This window comes from Pantherophis guttatus, chromosome 1 (assembly GCF_059756535.1).
Source record: "Pantherophis guttatus breed Tessera chromosome 1, ASM5975653v1, whole genome shotgun sequence".
In the NCBI taxonomy this organism is placed as follows: domain Eukaryota; kingdom Metazoa; phylum Chordata; class Lepidosauria; order Squamata; family Colubridae; genus Pantherophis; species Pantherophis guttatus.
The window spans coordinates 217,289,051-217,310,020 of NC_142063.1; the positions used below are offsets into that span (position 1 = coordinate 217,289,051).

General features: G+C 38.3%; 1 protein-coding gene and 1 long non-coding RNA gene across 18 annotated transcripts in view; one reads left to right on the forward strand and one right to left on the reverse strand.

Moving 5' to 3' along the window:
• The window catches only part of MYT1L (myelin transcription factor 1 like), a 281,172-nt gene that overhangs the window by 213,381 nt on the left and 46,821 nt on the right, over positions 1 to 20,970 (forward strand). For 15 of the 17 annotated variants that reach the window (XR_015731327.1, XR_015731328.1, XM_034432005.3 and 12 more), the window contains 5 exons: positions 1,007 to 1,141; positions 4,485 to 4,575; positions 7,503 to 7,610; positions 11,675 to 11,886; positions 17,414 to 17,661. Coding sequence is in view for 15 of the 17 variants with exons in the window: in XM_034432005.3 (XP_034287896.1) it covers positions 1,007 to 1,141; positions 4,485 to 4,575; positions 7,503 to 7,610; positions 11,675 to 11,886; positions 17,414 to 17,661 (794 nt within the window). In the remaining 2 variants the exon portion in view is untranslated. The remainder of the gene's footprint in view (positions 1 to 1,006; positions 1,142 to 4,484; positions 4,576 to 7,502; positions 7,611 to 11,674; positions 11,887 to 17,413; positions 17,662 to 20,970) is intronic. The other 2 variants (XM_060689275.2, XM_034432019.3) reach the window with 1 other exon arrangement.
• On the reverse strand, positions 2,412 to 3,911 carry LOC132711122 (uncharacterized). Its single transcript, XR_009621928.2, has 2 exons — positions 3,826 to 3,911; positions 2,412 to 2,946 (listed from the first exon to the last, which is right to left on the reverse strand). It is a non-coding gene; the product is annotated as an uncharacterized LOC132711122 (long non-coding RNA).

Sequence of the window (20,970 nt, forward strand, 5' to 3'; positions counted from 1 at the left end):
CTTATACCTCCACTGAAGCTGATACAGAGCAGGAGGATGGAGTGGAGTGTGATGGGCCATTTCAAGGAATTGAGACTTACAATCTTCATGGGCCTTCTCCCCTTCCCCGCCCAACAAAAATTCCCCCCAAAATTATATCATTTGTTCTTATTCTTCTGCTCGATTTTCTTGAATATACATACAAATCAGAAATTGAATTTAACTGTTTGGATATTTTTTTCCCTTTGGATAACTGATTGTGTAATATTGATGAGCAATACTTTAGTAAAAAGGAAAAAAAGCATGAAATAATGGCATTGGAACTGCATTTCAAAATCCAGAAAAAAAAATCTACACTAATTCTGTCGATTTCCGGGCAGGAACTGTTTCTTAGAATAGGTTTGTTTTTCTGAGAATATCATTAATTAAAGCAACAAACATTTTGTTTAAATGTCATAAGTATTCAAACATCATAAGTAAGTGACTATTGGGCCAAATTAAAAGAAAATATTAACTGTTTTAACCTCTACTAATTACTCATTGGAAAGAAACACATTTTTGTTTAAGTTCTAATATTCTTTAACAATGTTTTGATAAGTCTATATCAATCCTCTTAAAAATGCCACTACAAGAATAACTTGCAATCTTTGGGGGGGTCCCCTCTCACGGGATCTCCATACTTCTCCCACCATAAATTTATTAACATCAATATGTAAGTGCTAAAAATGAGGGCAAAGCACAGCCTACACAAATGTTTTACAGAACTATATTAAATGACAAAGGTGGCTTTGCTGGAAGAAAGTTGCCACCTAGGACCCTCCATGTCTGGGGATGGTTGTAATTGTAATAGCTTCTGGTTGAGAAGAAGAAGCAGGACATAAAATTGTTTAAACAGAGCCTGGCTTGTTTTCTTCCAGTGTTCTTTAAGAACATTTTCCAAAGAGTTACTGATTTCATTAACTGAACCTACGTCCATTTGGAAATCTGAAAAACATCATTCACTTGACACGTTTGTTGTAAATTATAGATCCCTCAAGAACAGAAAAGAAAGAGAGCAAATGTCCAACCCCTGGGTGTGATGGAACAGGCCATGTAACGGGGCTATACCCCCATCACCGCAGTTTGTCAGGATGCCCACACAAAGATAGGGTCCCTCCAGAAAGTAAGTCCACATTGTTTCATGGAAACGGGGGATAAAATTCCACACAAACTTTTCTAGCATGCCTTGAGAAGCTTTTTATTTTGATTGCTCTTTCATTCCTCCCATTTTTCTAGTATATGTCTCAGTTTAGCAATTTGTTTTATGTTACATTTATATATTTTCTTATTTCATCATTTTCACATCTTTACTAACTTATGCTTGAATGAAGATGTTTTAAAGCTGTATTCTTTGATCCTGAGAGTACTGGGATATCTCTAAGCAATTGCTTTCTTGCACGTAGAAGTATTTTCTAACCAAACTGTATTATTTTAATTTTGAGTAATTGTACCTACTCCTTGAAAAGGATTTCTCTTGACTAAATGAAGTAAACGTACCTTTCAGTTTGAAAATGTACAGCTGAATTACTGAAATGTTTATATACTAAAAACATGTAATTATTTAAAATATTTGACCTTGAAAAATTTGATTGATTTATAGTAATTCAACTTGTGATGTTAGCATAAACATGTTGTGGCTGTATAAAAGGGATAAAGGAGGAAGAAGTATGATTTTAAAAATTGCACTTGTCTTAAATTATAAGAAATTCTTCATAATCTCTCAAGAAAGCTAAAAAAACCAACTTGTATGATTTTGAGCAAAACTTTAACATTAGTTTAAACTGTTATAAAAACTTCCTCACTATCAGATAATGGCTTTCTAAAATCTGGGTATTCATTAACTCTGTAACTACAAAAATGGATTAAACTAAGCAAATAAAACTATTCATAATATATCCAAAATAGGAATGCTAAATGGCATACTGCATTGTATATGGAAATCCTACCATGTGATGTAGGGTTGTCATATAAATTTCATTCCCCTTCCTCTATAATTTATCATATTTTAGACTAAATAAACTTCTTTCATTCAGGACATGATAGTACAAGGTGGTAGAATGAGTTAATACTCCAAATAATTCATTCTCTCACTTTTAAGTGAGAAATCGAATTGTTCTGCCTCCTGAGCAAAATGATTCCCAACAAACATGGTGCCAATAATGAATGAATTTACAAACATAAAGACATAGAATGATTAACACAGACTTAAAACTTTATGCAGTTTAAAAGCATGGAGTTGAATGGTATATTTCTTTCTATAGAAGACTTTCTTTTTTTATACAGAATAAAGCTCAGGGAAACACTAAAAAAAATTTAAAAATACAATTTCTCAGCTAGTGTGTGAATTTCACTGATCAAAGGAATTCAGTTGCCAGTTTAGCAAGACCCAATAATATTTTCTCAAACTCAAATGTTTACTCAGTTGCTCAGAGCATTTCATCTTTTCCTCCCTGGTAAATGGTAAACACAAAGCATTTAGGAAATGTTGCCGATCAAAGAAGAATATAGCTTTAAACAGTTTGCATGTTCAGTAGTGATAAAAGTGAAAAAGGTGAGATCATCTTTTTTTCTTCTTTTCTTTTTTTTCCCTGACTCCTGCAGTGCTGGGCTTGTAAAGCATGTTTCAAGAACAGCTTTGAATAGCAGGAATTCCAGAGTGAAGCTTTCACATCTTTAGTACACTGCTAGTGGTGTGGTGATGGTGATGAATTATGGTGGTTGTGACTATTCTTTAAATCAATATGTACAGGTTCTATTTCTGATGTCCTTGGCTTTCATGTAAGCATTGAACATGATTTCAAGATTGGTTTTTGTTTTTGAAATGTAGTATAATTTTGCATAAGTCATCATGTAATGGTGATATGAATTCAAAGCATTTTTTTTTCATGTTGCACACAAGCTGGTCGCTGACTAAGTTCATCAAATATGCTGAAAACAAACAAAACGCAAAATAATTTAGTACAACCTCCTTGACACAGTGCCTTCCAGATATGTTGGGACTGTAACTCTCAGGATTCCAAGCCAGGACGATCAATTCTGGAATTAAGGGTGGTTAGGGTTTCAGCATAGCTGGAGGACATTTGTTGCAAAAAGGCTGGTTTACATAGGCATCCACTTCGAATCATGATGATATCAAACTCCTGAAATGTGCATTGTGACATCACAATGCAAGTTCTACTCTTTTGTATTGGCAACACAATGTTGCATGCAAGTATAAAAAGGGCGGAGCCTGTGTTGTAATGTCACAACACATTTTGTTCCTTCTCTCCCCTTTAAAAAACCTCTCTCCCAATGGATGACTTTCTGGTTTAGCACTTAAAGCTTTAATTTAGGGTAAATAATATTTGTGAGCCAGCTCAGTGTAGGATTAAGGCATTGGGCTAAAACTGGGAGACTGTGAGTTCTAGTCTTGCCTGAGGCATTAAGCTACCTGGTGACTTGGGTCAGTTCCTCTCTCCCGGCTCTAGGTAAAAGGCAAAGGCAAACCACTTCCCCCCTCCCAAAAAAAATTACCAAAAAAACCTGCAGACTAGTCCAGGTAACTACAAGCAGTCAAGATTGACTCAAAGGCATTCCCCTCAAAATTATTCTTCCTTCATGAGTCAGACCACACATGTTTTGAACTGTGCACTCTCTTGCAATCTTGAACCCTGAGAATTTGAGATCCAGGAAAATGAACAATAGAATTGGCTCCTCCATCACCCAAATGCAACCATTGCCCAGTATTTGTTTGACCATAGAGAATTACAATCCTGTTTGCATAATAAGCCAAACTTCCTGGCTCTGGTGTGCACAACTTGCCCGTACTTCTTCAAAACTCTTTCTTGCCCACTATCTTTGTTCCTCGTGGTTCTCCTTTTTTTGCTCCATTCCCATTAAGTAAAGACAGCAGAAAATCATCGTTCTGATAGCCACGGGATTCCAACTGCCACTGAACTTTTAAGAAGCAATAGTTCTGCATACTAAGCCTTCGGTAGGCCTCAGAACCAGTGTCTTTCCTGCCCACTTCTGGCTACCCTGAGATGAATCGGCTTACATGTTATGCTATATTGACTCCAGATACTGGATGCCTATTTTGTGTACATAAATCAGTTCATTCTTCCGTATATATTTCTTAAAATGGCTCCAACTGGCCACTGTGCTCCTCAGTACTTTTGCTCACTGCTTGTGTATGCAGTCTTTTGCTTAACTGTCACACCAGAGACGCATTAACCGTTAGGTTTCCTTCCCTTCATAACCCTGAATGTTTTAACATCATCCTGCGTTAATAAATACACTGCAAGCCCTCTTTCCCTTCCCAGGCTTGATTGGCGCTACCTATCCCATGTCTGTTTTCAGAAATGCTGATCGTTAATGAATCTTGCTTTGTACTAAAATAGCTTCCTATAAACTTGGACTTGAAATCTTTTTCTTCTTGTTGTTGTTTCCACACTCCGCTGTTTCCTTTCCTCCTTCTTCTTGTCAAGTTCTTGCCATGCATGAAAACGTTCTTAAGTGTCCTACACCGGGCTGCACAGGCCGGGGCCACGTAAATAGCAACAGGAATTCTCATCGAAGGTAAGATCCAGCTCCCTGAACAGGCAGATTTAATGTTTCAGCACTTTTTGGTCCCTGCGGGGTGGGGAACATCAAAATGTTTGGGGGCTTATCTTGAAAAGACAATATCATTGCTGTCTGATGGTTGATTGGGCAATGATAACTTTGAGACATGGTTAATTAATTCAGGACTAAACCAAATTTCAAAACCGATTGAATGCACTTGGACTTTCTAAGTTCCTTCAGGACCCTGTAGAAGGCAGAATCTAGCCACATTTTGGCACAATATAATCCTAATCTGTGATTAAGCCTCCATATTGTGCTTCAATATTTCACAGGCATTTTGGTTTTTCTACAAAATGATGTTGCTGCAACAAATGCTCTCTTTTTTATAGCTTATTAAATATATTGAAGTCATGACTCAACTTTTCTGTGGATGTTGATCTGTTTTCTTCTAAAATCTTGTTTGGCTCTTGTTCCTTTTTTTGCCTGTCGGTGAATTGCATACTAATTGATGGTGTCTGATTGTTTCACAAAAATTATATCATGCTGATTGATTATACCCATAATGGGCAAAGAGCTTTTGTATATAAGATTTTAACACTAGTGGCATGCAAAAAAAGGAGCCTCTTTTTTATTGCCTGACTGAAACCTGAAACAGAGAATATAATTGAAGAAAATAAAAGATGGCATATGTAATTAGAAGTAGAACAGAGTCCTTTTCCATTTTGGTACCTTGTCAATCTTGGTTTGTATGGATTTCCAAACAAAAATGCTTATAAATAAGAAATTCATAAAGCAAGTAGTATAAAACACATTACAGTTTTTATAGACTGACAGATCCTACACTTCCATGAGGAAACACTGAGGTAGTCTTTAGGTAAATCCCATTCAGTTAATATGAAATCCTAAAACATTAACTTTTTTGAAAGTTTTTTTTTTACCAAGTACAAAACTGATTGCCAAGGGGAAGCTGTATAAGGATATAAAAATGTCTGCCCTGTTGAATGATTATGGATCTGATGATCTCATGGGTTGTCAGACTATTTTAGCTAGAGGTACATAGCAAACAATCCAACCTGTAAATTCATCAGGCTGTCATAGATGGAATTATTATGTACACTCAAGGAAGTAGAAATTCTCACCAGTAGTGAGGAGATGATGTCAGACAAGAATTAGTGTTTCAAGAAGGATGCATGGCTAGGAGCTAGATAGGAGATGTGTTCAGATGAGCTGAAATGAAGACCTATTCCACCCTTACAACTCCACAAATCAGATTGATTCATTCGTATCAATCTACTTCTGATAGATTTGGCTATGTCAGATTCTTCTTGGTATATACATGTTTTCGCCACTTTTCTACTTTCTAGCAGTAGCTTTCCCCCTCACTGTGAGATTGGATCTGAATCAACTGAGCTTGGATCTGGTGCAATGAAGCCTGATGCTTTCTTTTCTTTTCTTTTCTTTTCTTTTCTTTTCTTTTTTTTTCTTTTCTTTTTTCTCCTTTTTCCTTTTTCTTTTTTTTTTTTGGTCTGGCATTTCATATCTGGTTCCCTAGTGCCTTATCATTGGTCCTGCAATGAAGATGAGTCCTCAGACAGGGACATGACACCATAAAAATGTTTTAGGATTTAAAATGATGTTCTTTTCAAAAGTTTTAAATTCTGAATTCAATTCTGAATACAGGATTCTTAGAAGTCTCTCAGGTCTCAGGTCTCTCATCATCTCAGGTGATTAATGTCTTTGAAAAGATTAAGACATTGGTATTATTTTTGTTTATTTGCCTTTTGTCTTGGTTCTTACAAAGAACTACTTTAGGAATGAATGATACCTGATGATCACAATGTTTTTGCTAAAAGAGGGGAAGGACAACTTTGGTCTCATCAAAGTTGGATTCAGTGGAGCATAAGAGGATGTTGATGGGCTCAATGTAGTCCATATACTGCACTTTTTGGACTTCTAGGCTATGCTTAGGCAATATTATCTACTGTATTGTATAGTAGTTTCCCTAAAACTCTTCGGATTTATGATCCTGAAGAGGCACCAGAAGTTGATTTAATTCAATTTGACTTTGAGAAAATTTTTGATAGTTATGTGTTTGTGTTCTAGTTTAACTGTCTAATTTTTTTCTTTATATTTCATTTCATTTTCTATCTGCTATGTCCTTATGGATTGATGCCCGGATTCTCCCAAGAGAATTTCTATCAATTTCAACAGCAAGTGAATTTTTATTTCCTTTTTTTTTTTTGCTACACTTTTTTTCTAAATTCTAATCAGCACAAGATTATTTAAAGCTCTGTCCTAACTACTTTCACTGAAGGTAAACCTTGCTGAATTCAGTGTTGCTCACTTTCAAATAAGCAAGCCATATTCTTCTCTGTTTTTTTTTAAATAGCAACAATAGCAGCAGCAGTAGACAATACGGTTGGCAGATATGTAGGAAATTCTGCCAACAGTATTGCATATTTAAGTCTATATTCGGTTTGCCTGGCAGCAATGTTCTCCTGAACATTTACAACAACACTAAACTAAAGCATAATTTGTGGCTTATCGAGTTGAATGCAGCTCACCAGCTTCTTGGTGGCTAATCATCAGCTCATTAAGCTTTGTTTTTGTAAAAACAGTGGGAAGGCAGAAACAATGATAATTAAGCACCTGGACTGTCACAATATGTAGTTGGAAGATTCTATCTGGCTTGGTAGATCACAAGATCAGTAGAATTAGTCATGTATAGTGGAACAGGGGTTAATCTTTTATGGCAACCCTGTGATTTTAAAAGCAGAATTTTGCATTCTAGAGGATGAATGCTGGGCATCAAGACATAGTTCCTTCCCCCTACCCGTTCAGCCAGCTTCTCCATTATGTTTACAAAAGAAAAAAAGAAAAAAAAAAGAGCTCAGTGAAGCTATTCTGGATGGGACAATTACATTTTCTTTCTGTAATTGCAGCCTCTCCGGATGTCCTATTGCTGCAGCAGAGAAACTGGCCAAAGCTCAAGAGAAGCATCAGAGCTGTGATGCATCCAAATCAAACCAGGCATCAGATCGTGTCTTGAGGTATACAGAGTTGCTCTAACACTTAATAGTGCATTGAAGATTAATTGGATAAGAAGTTAATCTTAGCACTAAAAAACTTGTCACCCTTGAACCAGTGTTTAGAATTAGGGCTTCTGGATCCTGTTTTCAGCCTTTTAATGCCTACCAATATACCCTGGGGGAGGGTGGGTAATGTTTCTCTCTCTCTCTTTTTTTTTGGCAAATATCAATAAAGCTGAAAAGCTCATTTTTGTCTTAGGCATTGTTTGGTGTAAAGCTGCCTGCTGGAGTTCTGAATCTATGAACAGTGTGAAAAAAGTTGATATCTTTGGGAAATAAACTAATATTTACCGGTAAGTCTTGTTTTTTCCAGCAGGCGTTTACTAGTAAATATCAGTTTAAATGAAAACCAGAAGCCCTACTTTCAACATTTAGCTTGCAAGTTTAAAATTATAATTCAAAAAATGTATCATTTGTTAGGCTTAAAATATTTTATAAGAAGTCTGGCTGGCTTTATAAATTTATAAGAAATTTTGGCTGGCTTGGTATCTTCCAAAAAAAAAAAAGAAAAGAAAAAGAAGAACAAGAGCAAGAAGAAAAAGAAGAAAAAGAAGAATGCTGATGTACCTGTTTATCTAGCTTATATTTTTATTGCTGCCGATAATTCATGAAACATCTCATTCCTCAGGAATATAGGCTACAGAGTTCATCCAATGCAGAACCTTAGGCATTTTCTTAATGCAGGCAAGAAAGATATGATTCCTGAGGAATTTGAAAGTCAGACTTGTTAAAAAGATATTCATTCCTAAGGTTTACTCACATAGAGTGGAAAGCTTCTGCTATCATATTTACTAGTTTAAAGGGGAAATAATACATGTTTTAAGCTAAAACAGCAGCAGTTATCTGATTTCCCCATACTCTTCTTCCCAAAGATTTATGTTTGACAGAAGTAATTGATTATAGAAATTAGAAATTATAGGATGTCCAAACTGGAAGCTATAGATTTAGATATCATTCATATACCTCATAGTGATAATTCTAATGTTAATTGGACCTTAAGAAAATATGCTATTCAAGAACTCTTCATATTCAACATGTTCTTTGAGTCAGATTTGAAAACTCAGCAGTCTACTTGGGATGGACTCTAATGAGCTAATCAGCAGCTCTTTCCACCCAAATAGCAGTGTATTGCCCTCTATAGTGGAATGTAGTAGAATATCATAGAATTAAAAATTATCTGGGAAAAATGTTATTTAGAACTACTTTGGGATGTCTTCAGATATCATGTGTAATAAGAACTCTTATTGTCAAAAATACATTTAGAATAAATATCCAGACATATTTTGTACCTAATATTTTAAATTTATGTTACTTACTGATACTAATTTTGCCCTATAACTACAAAAATTTATAATGCTTACAGATTTCTTTTCAAGTCTCCCCATTTTTTAAAATTGGAAAATTTGAGAATCAGAATATGAATAACGTACCAAATTATGTGAATACTACAAAGCAAGGATTTTCAAATTTCATAAATATTTTATGGCATATTTTGCAATGTAGTATAGAGACAGAAGTAAAATTAGATGTATGCATTCTATAATTTTTAGTGTGTTTTTTTCCATGCTATTTTCCTGAGAAAAATTAAGATTATTTTTCAAATGGGTGACATGCTTTTGCTTATGCTTAAGAATATTGGATAGATTTTAGTTTTTAAGTGAAAGGTTTGTTCCATTTATTTTTTCCATTTTCAGAAACAATTTTTTTTAACAAACATAATTATTTTCTACCCTTTTTACTGCCAGAAAAAAAGCTAATATAGTTCTATTATTGTACTAAAACCATATTGTGCTAAAATCCAATGTGAGGTTGGCCCCAATCCTCCTATCTTCGTAAGGGCCTAAAGACGTGGCTTGGGGTCCCAGTGGGGGGATCAGCGCAATGGAGGTGGTTGATTGACTAATAACAGATCCCACTTCTCCCCCACCCCCCGTCCCTGCCCTCCCGTGTGTCTTTGGTTGTAAAGTTTGATTTTAACATTTTATGTTTTAATTAAGATGTAACTGTAAGCCGCCCAGAGTTACCTTATGGTAAAATGGACAGCCAGTAAAATTTATACATAAATAAATATTTTCTTTAATGAGAAATCAGATGCCATGAAAACTTGTTTAAAGCAGCAGCATCTGAATGCTGATGCCTCAAATCAATATTCTGACAATTTTGCTTTTGCCTTTAACATTGCCCTCAGATCATAAGTGAACTGAGTTATATTATCATCTCAGATATATGACTTCTCCACAGCTTTTATCTGTACAGGTACTTAAGGTGAATATTTTGAAATTTACCCTGTACTATCTATTTTTACTAAGCACAGTTTGTTGTTTTTCCCCTCCTTTTTGAATTAAAACAGAATAACTCATAAGCAATTCATATGTTTAAATCCTGCACCTTCTGGTATAAAGGGAATTGAAAACTATCCTAGCAACTATACTGCTTTATTTTTATATTGTCTGTTAAAGGAAAATTGTCTTAACTTTGATATCAGCAACTACTACAAGAGTGACTGTCTATGATGAATTACTTACCATTTCCAATACAGATAGTGGTTCCTGGGGAAATCCCATTTTACACTATGAATAGAATAGGCTGCATTTTTGTTTTTTGTTTTTTAAAAAAATATGAAATTGCAATCTAGAATAAAAACAGAATTTGTTGCAGCCAAAGAGTAGCTTTAATTTATTTCTGTTCATATTAATTGATATATTAATTGACTTAGAGTTTCACCTAGGCATGGCAGTAAATCCCTCTTTAGACATACAGACATGAAGAGGGTAAAATAGATTAGTTTTTTAAAATAGAGATGCAAAAGAAATGTCAGCTACTGCAGAATTCAGGAATCCAGCCTATATGTATATGCCAGAACCAGGGTTTCAGGCTATATCTTTTTATGCCATCCTTATATAGCAACTGACTTTTTGCTATAAACTTGGATATTGATGACACTTGCTGGTTATGTCTGGTCATAGGCTTATTATTTCTGGCCTTGCCAGTCTCAGATCTCATGCTTATAAATGTACTGGCCCAAACAATTTTGATTCATTTTCATGTCTCAAACATGAAAATCAAAAGGTAGAAGTAATTATTGTACTTCATTTATACATAAATATTTAATTATACACCGAGACCAATTATTTTTTCCTTGAGGGCACAATCTGAATTTATCAATCTGAATGTATAAATTAATGTTGAGTTACCCTCAGAGATTGTTCAGTTGTTATACATTTACAACCCACAGTCCCATATACTTATGAAGCAAGGAGGTAAAATGTTGACATTCTTCATTTTTTATCATAGCGTGTAAAAAAACCCCAAGAATTATGGAGCTATCCAAAGGATCAAAACTATTTGCAGTAATATCATTGATATCTGCAAAAAAAGGATAAAAATAGCTGAAATTGTCAAATCACAATGTCCTTTAAAAAAAACTCATAGTCATGTTCCAGTATAGAACTGTTCTAATCTAAATGGTTCCTGGAAAAGGAAGAAAAAGTAGGTATGAGATGTATAAGTCTCCCAGCAACTTGGGTTCTGAACTGAACTGGGTGAGTTTCAAGATCAGCAGTAGAAAGTAGGATTAGCACAATTTAATCACTGAGCATTTGGGGAGTCTGTGAATAAACTTGCTATCAAACCATATATTTCCCATGCAAGAATCTACTATTCTAGATTGAGATACCATTCTGGAGTTTGTAGTATACCAAGATAATTGCTAAAATTTATGCTGCTTCTCACGCAAGAGCAAAATATATATTTTTAAAAAAATATATTGCCTAAGTTTAAAAATACTGTTTTTAAACTTGGGCTGTTTAAAGAGGACTTTTTCCTATTTCTATATTGTTAAACACGTGTTGTGATTGCAATTTGTTTGCTCCCAATTTTTGTTCAACAGAGCGATGTCCAAAAGTATAAAACACTGCTATTATGTGAATACAATAAATAGAAAAGTTTTATCACGTTTATGAATTGTGATTTATGCTTTTAATAAGACATGGATTTTTTCCCCTTTTTTCTTTCTCATTTTCTAGGCCCATGTGTTTTGTTAAGCAGTTGGAAATTCCTCAGTATGGCTACAGAAACAATGTTCCTACCACAACGCCCCGCTCCAACTTGGCCAAGGAACTAGAGAAGTACTCTAAGACCACATTTGAATATAACAGTTATGACAACCATGCATATGGAAAGAGAGCCATAGCACCTAAAGTACAATCCAGAGATATATCCCCCAAAGGATATGATGGTATGAGATGCATATTCTTAATGCATTACAAAATAAATATAGTTGTGACACAGTTAATAAAACACCCTTAGCTAGCTGGTTTAATTTCCCATATTACAGTTTCTTACAGGTTTGGAAGTAGACAGGGAGATAGATACATGCCTCCTTTTTTTCCTTCCTTGATTGAGTGGCAGTATGCTCATATATTGCTGAATTTATTTTATTAAAACTGTAATAGCAGTTCTAAAATACATTACATCACCAGACTCTAAAATTATGTGCTACTTCTTCCTTCAAACTCGTGGTGTCACATTGCTGTCACGAGACGTATCAAAACATTTTTTTTCCCTTCGGAGTGCTGGGGTGGGTGTGGTCTGTGTGCGATGCATCCGGCCCATGGGCCACCAGTTTGACACCCCTGGTATATGCCATTGTGCAAGATAAATAACTCCACTGAATGTGAAGAACATGAATGTGTACAGATTTAAATGCACTTCAAATTGACTCCTTCCCTTATTTTTTTCTAGTGAAGAAGATATTATAAACTACAGAATTACCCATGAGCTACCTTTGAAGCCCTATATTTTCAGGGTTTACCACCGTGATAGCTTTCCATGATCTGTTTATTTTCTCATAGTTAACATAAAATTGAAAATAAAATGGCAGTACAAGTTCTGCTTGTGTATGCCTTCCCCTCCATCCTATTCTTTTCCATCTGGGTATACTTTACAGCTGGATTATTCTTTTTCAGCTAGATAATCATATTAGTCTTTTGCAGAAAATTCCCAAATCCAACATGTTGGTGCTCTGTCCATTTGATTATGTGCAAATCTGTGTCAGTTCTTAGCAACCACACACTGGTACCGGTAGTCCTTTGCCTACAAGTACAATTGAGCTGATAATTTTGGTTGTAAGTCATGATGGTCATAAAACGAGTCACCATTCTTGACTTTATGACCTTTTTTGCAGCAGTCAATAAATGAACACTGTGATCATTAAATGAACGCATTGTTCGCTATGGGGTATTTTTTGCCGAAAACTGGTTTCTGGAAAAAATATTGTAAATCGTGGTCATGTGAATTCATGACATCACCATTGCATGTTGTTATTTTGACGCAGGCTTGCTTTGCTGTGGACACCTAAAGAAGTGATCAAGAGAGTGCACTTTAGTTTAGGTTGACTCAAATATAAATTTATATGTACTGCTAACAGCTTCCTGGAATATTTATTGCTTCTTGTTATGTATTCAAATTCCATAATATACTCATTTATCTTTGAGACAGAGACGTTTCATTAAAAGGCTTAGTCATTCTAATGCGTATTTAGAGATTAATCAGAATCAAATGGAGAATGACTGGCAAAAAGTCAGCAGACAGAAGAAAAGGCTCCGTGTTTATGCTCCGTGCCTCCATCGTTACACCTGGAAATGTATACGACACTGGGCTTGCTTGCGCTGCGAGATTCCCTCCTCTCACAAATGTGACCCTCCTCTCTATCGAGGGCCTACCTCAAGGATGGGTTTTGGGACCCGGAGAGGTGGCATGTGAAAACTAGGGGGTTGAGGGGTCTTTTACTCAAATTTTTAGTTAAATTTTTAAGGGGTTCTAGGGAGGGGGAGGGTTTGATTGGAATGCGGGTTGTGGGCATGGGGGATAGCCCACTAAGGGGAGGGGTGGGCCTGGCAAGAAAGCACGGTGTGGGAGGTGGGGATCCCGGGGTCGAGGGGGGAGCCAGAGTTTGTCCGGATAGTGCTTTGAACATCACTACCATGAGTGGGAGGGGTAGATATGGCAGGAGCAGGGGGCCATATCGAGCCAGGGGAGTGCACACCCGCTGTTTACGAGCGGTGGTGCACTCCGGCCCCCAAGGCTCCACCCGTTCCCCAGGTTGCACAAGCCCTCAGGGCCCGGCCCTCCGACTGATGCTGTGCAATGCTAGGTCCATAGTAAATAAAGCCCCCCTCATCTGTGACTTAATTGGTGAGGGGGGAGTGGACCTGGCAGGTATTACGGAGACCTGGTTGGGCCAGGAGGGGGGGTTCCCCTCGTGGAAATGTGCCCGCCAGGTTTCCTTGCATTCCATCGGCCGAGGTCACAGGGCAGGGGCGGGGGAGTAGCGGTTATTATTAAAGAAGGTCTGAGACCGAGGGAGGCCACTGTTCCTCAGACGGCCGGCTGTGAGTCCCTCCTTCTGAAGTGGGGTCATGGGGTTCAGATGGGCTTGCTGATCACATACCTGGCTCCCTGCCACGTGGCAGCAGCCCTGCCTGAGCTCCTCGACGTTATCACCGCAGTGGCGGTTGATACCCCCAGACTTATGGTCATGGGGGATTTCAACCTGCCATCTGTGGGTGAGACATCGGAGGTGGCTCAGGAGTTCATGGCTTCCATGACAGCTATGGACCTGACCCAGTTAATTCATGGCCCTACCCACACAGGGGGAAACACGCTGGACCTGATTTTTGTCTCTAGACAGTGGTTGAGTGATCTTGAGATAGGGGATATAGTCACCGAGCCCTTGTCATGGTCGGATCACTCTCTCCTTCGCCTTGACCTTCGAATCGCTATACCCCGTCACAGGGAGGCGGAGCCGGTAAGATGGTTCCGCCCCAGGCGCCTGATGGAACCTGACAGGTTCCAGATGGAGCTTGGGCCATTTCCTGAGGCTCTGGCACACGCCTCGACTAGGGACCTAGTGGCCACCTGGGATAGGGCGGCCACTGGAGCTCTGGATCGTGTCGTGCCTTTGCGGCCTCTGACCCGGCGCCGATCTCGCCTAGCTCCTTGGTTCACTGAGGAGCTGAGGGAGATGAAGCGCCGGAAAAGACGCCTAGAGAGTAGTTGGAGGGCCAGTCTTTCTGAATCCGACCGGACACTGGTAAGATCTCATATTAAGAATTGCCTAGTGGCAATAAAAGCAGCAAAATGTACATATTTTGCTGCTCTTATTGCGTCATCAGATAATCGCCCGGCCGCTCTGTTTAGGGTGACCCGCTCCCTGCTCCACCAGGAAGCGTGGGAGGACCCCTTGGAGGGTAGAGCCGAGGATTTTGTTCAATATCTGCATGACAAAATCACTCAGATTCGGGAAGATCTGGACTCCGACTGGGTAGTTCCAGGGGGGTTGACTGAGGCAGGTCTTGAGAATGTTGTCTGGGATGAGTTAGATCCTGTGACCCCTGACGACGTGGACAGGATTCTGGGTGGACTGAACGCAACCACATGTTTATTGGACCCGTGCCCCTCCTGGTTAGTGCTGGCTTCCCGGGAGGTGACGCGAGGTTGGCTCCAGGGGATTATAAATGCTTCGTTGGGTGAGGGTGACTTCCCCGCCGCCTTGAAAGAGGCGGTGGTGAGGCCTCTCCTCAAGAAGCCTTCCCTGGACCCGGCAGTGTTGGCTAACTATCGTCCGGTCTCCAACCTTTGCTTTGTTGCAAAGGTTGTTGAGAGTGTGGTTGTGCAACAGCTCCCCCAGTACCTGGATGAAACGACGTATCTGGATCCATTCCAGTCGGGCTTCAGGCCTGGGTACAGCACGGAAACGGCATTGGTCGTGTTGGTTGATGATCTCTGGAGGGCTCGGGACAGGGGCTGCTCCTCTGTCCTGGTCCTATTAAACCTCTCAGCGGCTTTTGATACCATCGACCATGGTATCATGCTGCACCGGTTGGAAGAGTTAGGGGTGGGGGGCACTATATTACGGTGGTTCTCCTCCTTTCTCTCCGACCGGTTGCAGTCTGTGTTGGCACGGGGGCAGAGGTCGACCCCAAGGCCCCTCATATGTGGGGTGCCACAAGGGTCGGTCCTCTCGCCCCTTTTGTTCAACATTTATGTAAAGCCACTGGGCGAGATCATCCGTGGTTTCGGGGTGAAGTACCATCAGTACACTGATGACACCCAGCTGTACATCTCCACCCCGGACCACCCCAACGATGCCCTTGAAGTGATGTCTCGGTGTCTGGAGGCCATGCGGATCTGGATGGGGAGAAACAGGCTCAGGCTCAACCTATCCAAGAACGAGTGGCTGTGGTTTCCGACGTCCCGATATAGTCAGTTGACGCCATCGCTGACTATTGGGGGCGAATTGCTGGCCCCCATGGAGAGGGCTCGCAACTTGGGTGTCCTCCTGGATTCACGGCTGTCTTTAGAAGAGCACTTGACGGCCGTGACCGGGAGGATTTTTCATCAGGTTCGCCTGATTCGCCAGTTGCGTCCCTTTCTGGATCGGGACTCCCTACACACAGTCACTCATGCCCTTGTCACTTCCCGCCTGGACTACTGCAACACTCTCTACATGGGGCTCCCCTTGAGGAGCACCCGGAGGCTCCAACTGGTGCAGAGTGTGGCTGCGCAGGTGGTTATGGGAGCAACATGGCGCTCCTGTGTGACACCTCTCCTGCGCAAGCTGCACTGGCTCCCGGTGGTCTTCCGGGTGCGCTTCAAGGTTCTGGTTACCACCTGTAGAGCGCTCCATGGCTTAGGACCTGGTTATTTACGGGACCGCCTACTACCACAAGCAGTCTCCCACCGGCCGGTACGCTCTCATAGAGAGGGGCTCCTCCGGGTGCCGTCAGCTAAACAATGTCAACTGGCGGCCCCCAGGGAGAGGGCCTTCTCTGTGGGGGCACCCACTATCTGGAACGAGCTCCCCCCCAGAGATAGGGAGGATCCCGGATCTACGCACTTTCCACCGTGCTCTTAAGATTCTCCTATTCCAGCAAGCCGGCCTGGCCTAATTTTTTCCCCTGTTTTAAAATTCTTTTACATCGAAATTTTAATTTGTTTTAAATTTTGGGATTATTAATTGTCTTGGGCTAAATTATTTAATCTGGTTTTAATTATATCTTTTAACTTTTGTATTTATGTATTTTATTTTGTGCCTGTTCACCGCCCTGAGTCCTTCGGGAGTAGGGCGGTATATAAATCTAATAAAAGACAAAGACAAAGACAAAGGAAAGCAGCTTTGAAAGAGTTGCTGTTATGGGGAAAATTAGAAGGAAGGGGCATATTGTTAAGCTTTGTGCTCTTTTAATGGGATTGGTAGGTAACCCGCATTCAGCTGTTTGTCCTTTCCTTCCTCCTAACCAACCAACCAGATGTTTGTGTAATGATGTCAGAATTTACTAACAGATTTCTTTCTTGTACTTCTGAATAGGTTAGACTGTACACACAATTGAAGGATGACCTGGAGGGCAATAGGAGGGGAAATTCTGCTTTTGAATAAAATGCATGTATTTGATTGCCTGTTTATAGCATTTTTATCCCCTTCACTGCAAGGCATCCCAGAGTGCAAAAAGTAAAATAAACCCAAATCCTCAGAATCTTCCCCCCACCCTACTTAATCTCATCCCTATGTCACAATGGAATATTTGTTTGATTATTATTTTGCTTTTTTGACATTGCATCTGGGTTTCCTGTGCCAAGAGGACACACAGAGATATCATAAAACCTTCATAGAAGCATGCAGCTTCTTTAGAGTACAGCATTACTTCTTCATGGCTGTCCATAGAGTTCTTTGGAGTCATTCTTGTCCTCTTTCGTTTCCACAGCTAAACGTTACTGTAAGAATTCGAGCCCAACCAGCAGCACAACCAGCAGCTATGCGCCTAGCAGCAGCAGCAATATGAGCTGTGGAGGAGGCAGCAGCGCCAGCAGCACGTGCAGCAAGAGTAGCTTTGACTATACCCATGACATGGAAGCAGCACACATGGCTGCCACGGCTATCTTGAATCTTTCCACTCGCTGCAGAGAAATGCCTCAGAACCTCTCCACAAAACCTCAGGATCTCTGTTCTAGGGTAATACATTTGTATATCTGTATACATCTCTATGTATTCTTACTACATCTTCCACAAAATGCTGTTTTTCACAGCCTTTTTCTATACAAACATAGCAGAGTCCAAACATGTATTCCTGTAAACAAATTGAAAGATAGTATATAAGTCTTCCACATCTAAAGTAAAGATTAATAGAATGTTTTCTCCCATTTTCTCACCATTCAGAGAAACTAGGCAAGAATGTCTACTTTCACACTTGCTTTTTCATATGTGAGTGGAACCCTTGGCTTACACTATTAGACAATATAGAGATTTACAGTTGAACACAAATTATTTTTATTTGCACACACTATTTTGATTATGTCTAACCCTCATATTACTCTTCCAGTATTATGCAAATGAGAGCTATCTTTAGCAAAACAGTATATTCTATTAACTGGTCCAAATCAGAATTGATACCAATTGATAAAAAATTGGTTACTTGTCTATTTAAAGGATATCAGTTACATATTTGTTCTGAATTCATTAAATATTTAGGTATTTGAATACTAAAATGTATAACTTAGTAGTATGTAATATGAATCAAATAGAGAAAGAGATTTCTTAATACAAATCAAATAGAGAGAAGTTTCTTCAGGAATAGGAATAATTAAACCTCACTCTTTGGGGAAAGGTGAACGCTTTCAAAATGAATATTATTCCCAGATTAATTTATATTGTGGGACGAATTCTAGTATATATATCCAAAAAATAAATCTAGAAAATAAATTCTTTGTTTAGAAAAATTTTAACAGTCTCTTTGATTCTGAGACAATCTTAATAGAAAATGCAATTACTAATTAATGAAGGAGGATTTGGTTTTCTGAAACTGGAGCTATGCTTGCCTATTGTCAATTATTAAACATTATAACCCAACATTTGCTGTTAATTTTCCAATTTGGGAAATTTGGAACACACACACACATATATAATATCTTTGGTTGGATGGATAGCATTAGGATTCAAATATATTAAAAGTCTAGTATCTCGGAAACAATTATGTTAGTTAGGAGTCATACAATATAATGTTTAATAAAATAATATTTGACCCTCCCCTTAATTTTATGGAGAAACCCAACTTTAAATATAGAAAAAAAGATGGTGATTTGGAAAAATTGGATAGCAGCAGAAATATTAATTTTAGATAGCCAACTGACAGTGATGATACATTTTTAACATAAGAGATAAATATTAACTATCAGAGGTAGCTAATGAAAATATTTACAGCAACAATATTTGTTAAAATATTGTATGGACCAACAGGGTTCTTAGTTTCTGAGACACTTGAGACAATAGAACAACATGTTAAATCCTTTAAAACTCTCTCTGTGTGTGTGTGCGTACGTGTGTGTTTACCCAAAGATCAATCACTTTTGGTGCACTAACACAGGAAACTTGGATGAATTTACGATTTGGGTTATTTTTCCCCAAATGAGCACACTAAAAATCCATAAATGTGCCCCAGAAACATCTGTAGTAAACATCAACACAGTTTAGCATATGGACTTCATTTTGTATGTTATTTCTAAGATTTATGGATACATGGATCTTAGTCAAGAGAGCTAAATTTAGGCAGAAGTATTCCAGATTAGTTGTCTTCAGTATGTTGTAGAGACAAAGATAAAGGTTAAGATTTCCAAAGTTTTTGGAAACATTTTAAAATTGCTAATGTGTTTAGTAAATGAAAATTAGAAGAAAAAAAAGGAATTTTTAAAATCAAGATTATTTAAAAAAAAAAAGATCATTTATTGGGATTGAAAAAGAAAATACATTTAAACTGTATTTCACTGTGGGAAAAAAAGTCATTTTTAAGGTTTTGTAATTTGCTAGTATAAAAGCCTAGTGAAACTGTGCTTCCCTCATGCAGCCACTAGAGGGCTGTGCAAACAAGCTGTTGGAAGGCAAACTATGGTCCGGTCCTGTCCTGTAATGCTAGGCCTAAAAAACATCCTCTGCTCTTTCAAAAACGAAGAAAGGGGTTTTTAATTTTTTATTTTATCTTTCCCGTTTCCTAAAGTGAAAGTATGTGTATTATGTAACTGTGGAAGGAAATATAAGAATCTATAAGAGTCAAACAGGATCATTTACTGTTCAGTTTTTCCCTTAGTTCATTTTATTAGCCTTTAAAAAAGAGGGGGTTTTGTTTTGTTTTTTTTATGTTAGTAACATTAAACCAATTTAGGAACAAAAATGAGATTAGATTACTTTAAAAGAAAGAGGGGTCCCTTTTTAAAATCAAAATGATATTTTGGAGGCACCTTCAATCCTCATGAAGCAATAACCCAATTAAATTGATTAGGAAAGATGTTCTGATGGAATAAATAATCTATAGTTCATCTGTTTTTATTATTTATCAGATTTTTATCCCACCTTTATTATTTTTACAAATAACTCAAAGGCGGCGAACATACCTAATCTTCCTTTCTCCTCCTATTTTCCCCATAACAACAACCCTGTGAGGTGGGTTGTTTCCCCATAACAACAACCCTGTGAGGTGGGTTGTTTCCCCATAACAACAACCCTGTGAGGTGGGTTGGGCTGAGAGAGAGTGACTGGCCCAAAGAAACCCAGAGAACTCACCTTCTCTGGGTTTCTAGGCCAGCCCTTTCACCACTACACCAAATGGCTCTCATTTATTAGTAAGACTGGGACGAGATTTTTTTGTGGTAGTGTCCTTTGGTGTCATGAGGGAAACAGGTGGAAATTCTTCCCTTGAAACAAGATTTTTGGGATAGGGTCTTTCTTTTTTTGGTTGCTATATGTCCTTTGGCTTTAATACCCATCTCTTGACATTCTGGCAGTTATCCCCTGGAAAGAAAGCTTTGACAGAAATATTATTTTTGCTCCACTAGAAAAGGGCAAAGTGAGAGGGAAAGGCACTGATGGTGGAGGAAGATGAACTTTAATCTCATTTACTTTTCATCTTTCTTGATTGTTTAAATTTTTTATTGGTTTATCAGAATATAAAATACAAAAAAATTGAAAATAAGGGGAAATTAAGGGTGAAAAAGGGGAAAAGGAGAAAGTGTGTGGTAGGAGGAAAAGGAAAAAAAGGCATTGACTTCTGACTCTTTTTTAGCACAGAAGATAATAACATTACAATCTTTACTTTTATATAGTAATATATACTAACCATTTCTACAACAACAAACCTATCTCATCAGGAAAACCAAAATCACAATTTCATTTTAAAAGCAGTTTCCAAATGGAAACTAAAATAGATATGTTCTTTTTTTTAAATAAAGCAATCAGTTTAACCATCCCTACTTTTCTTCTTGCTATGGTAAATAA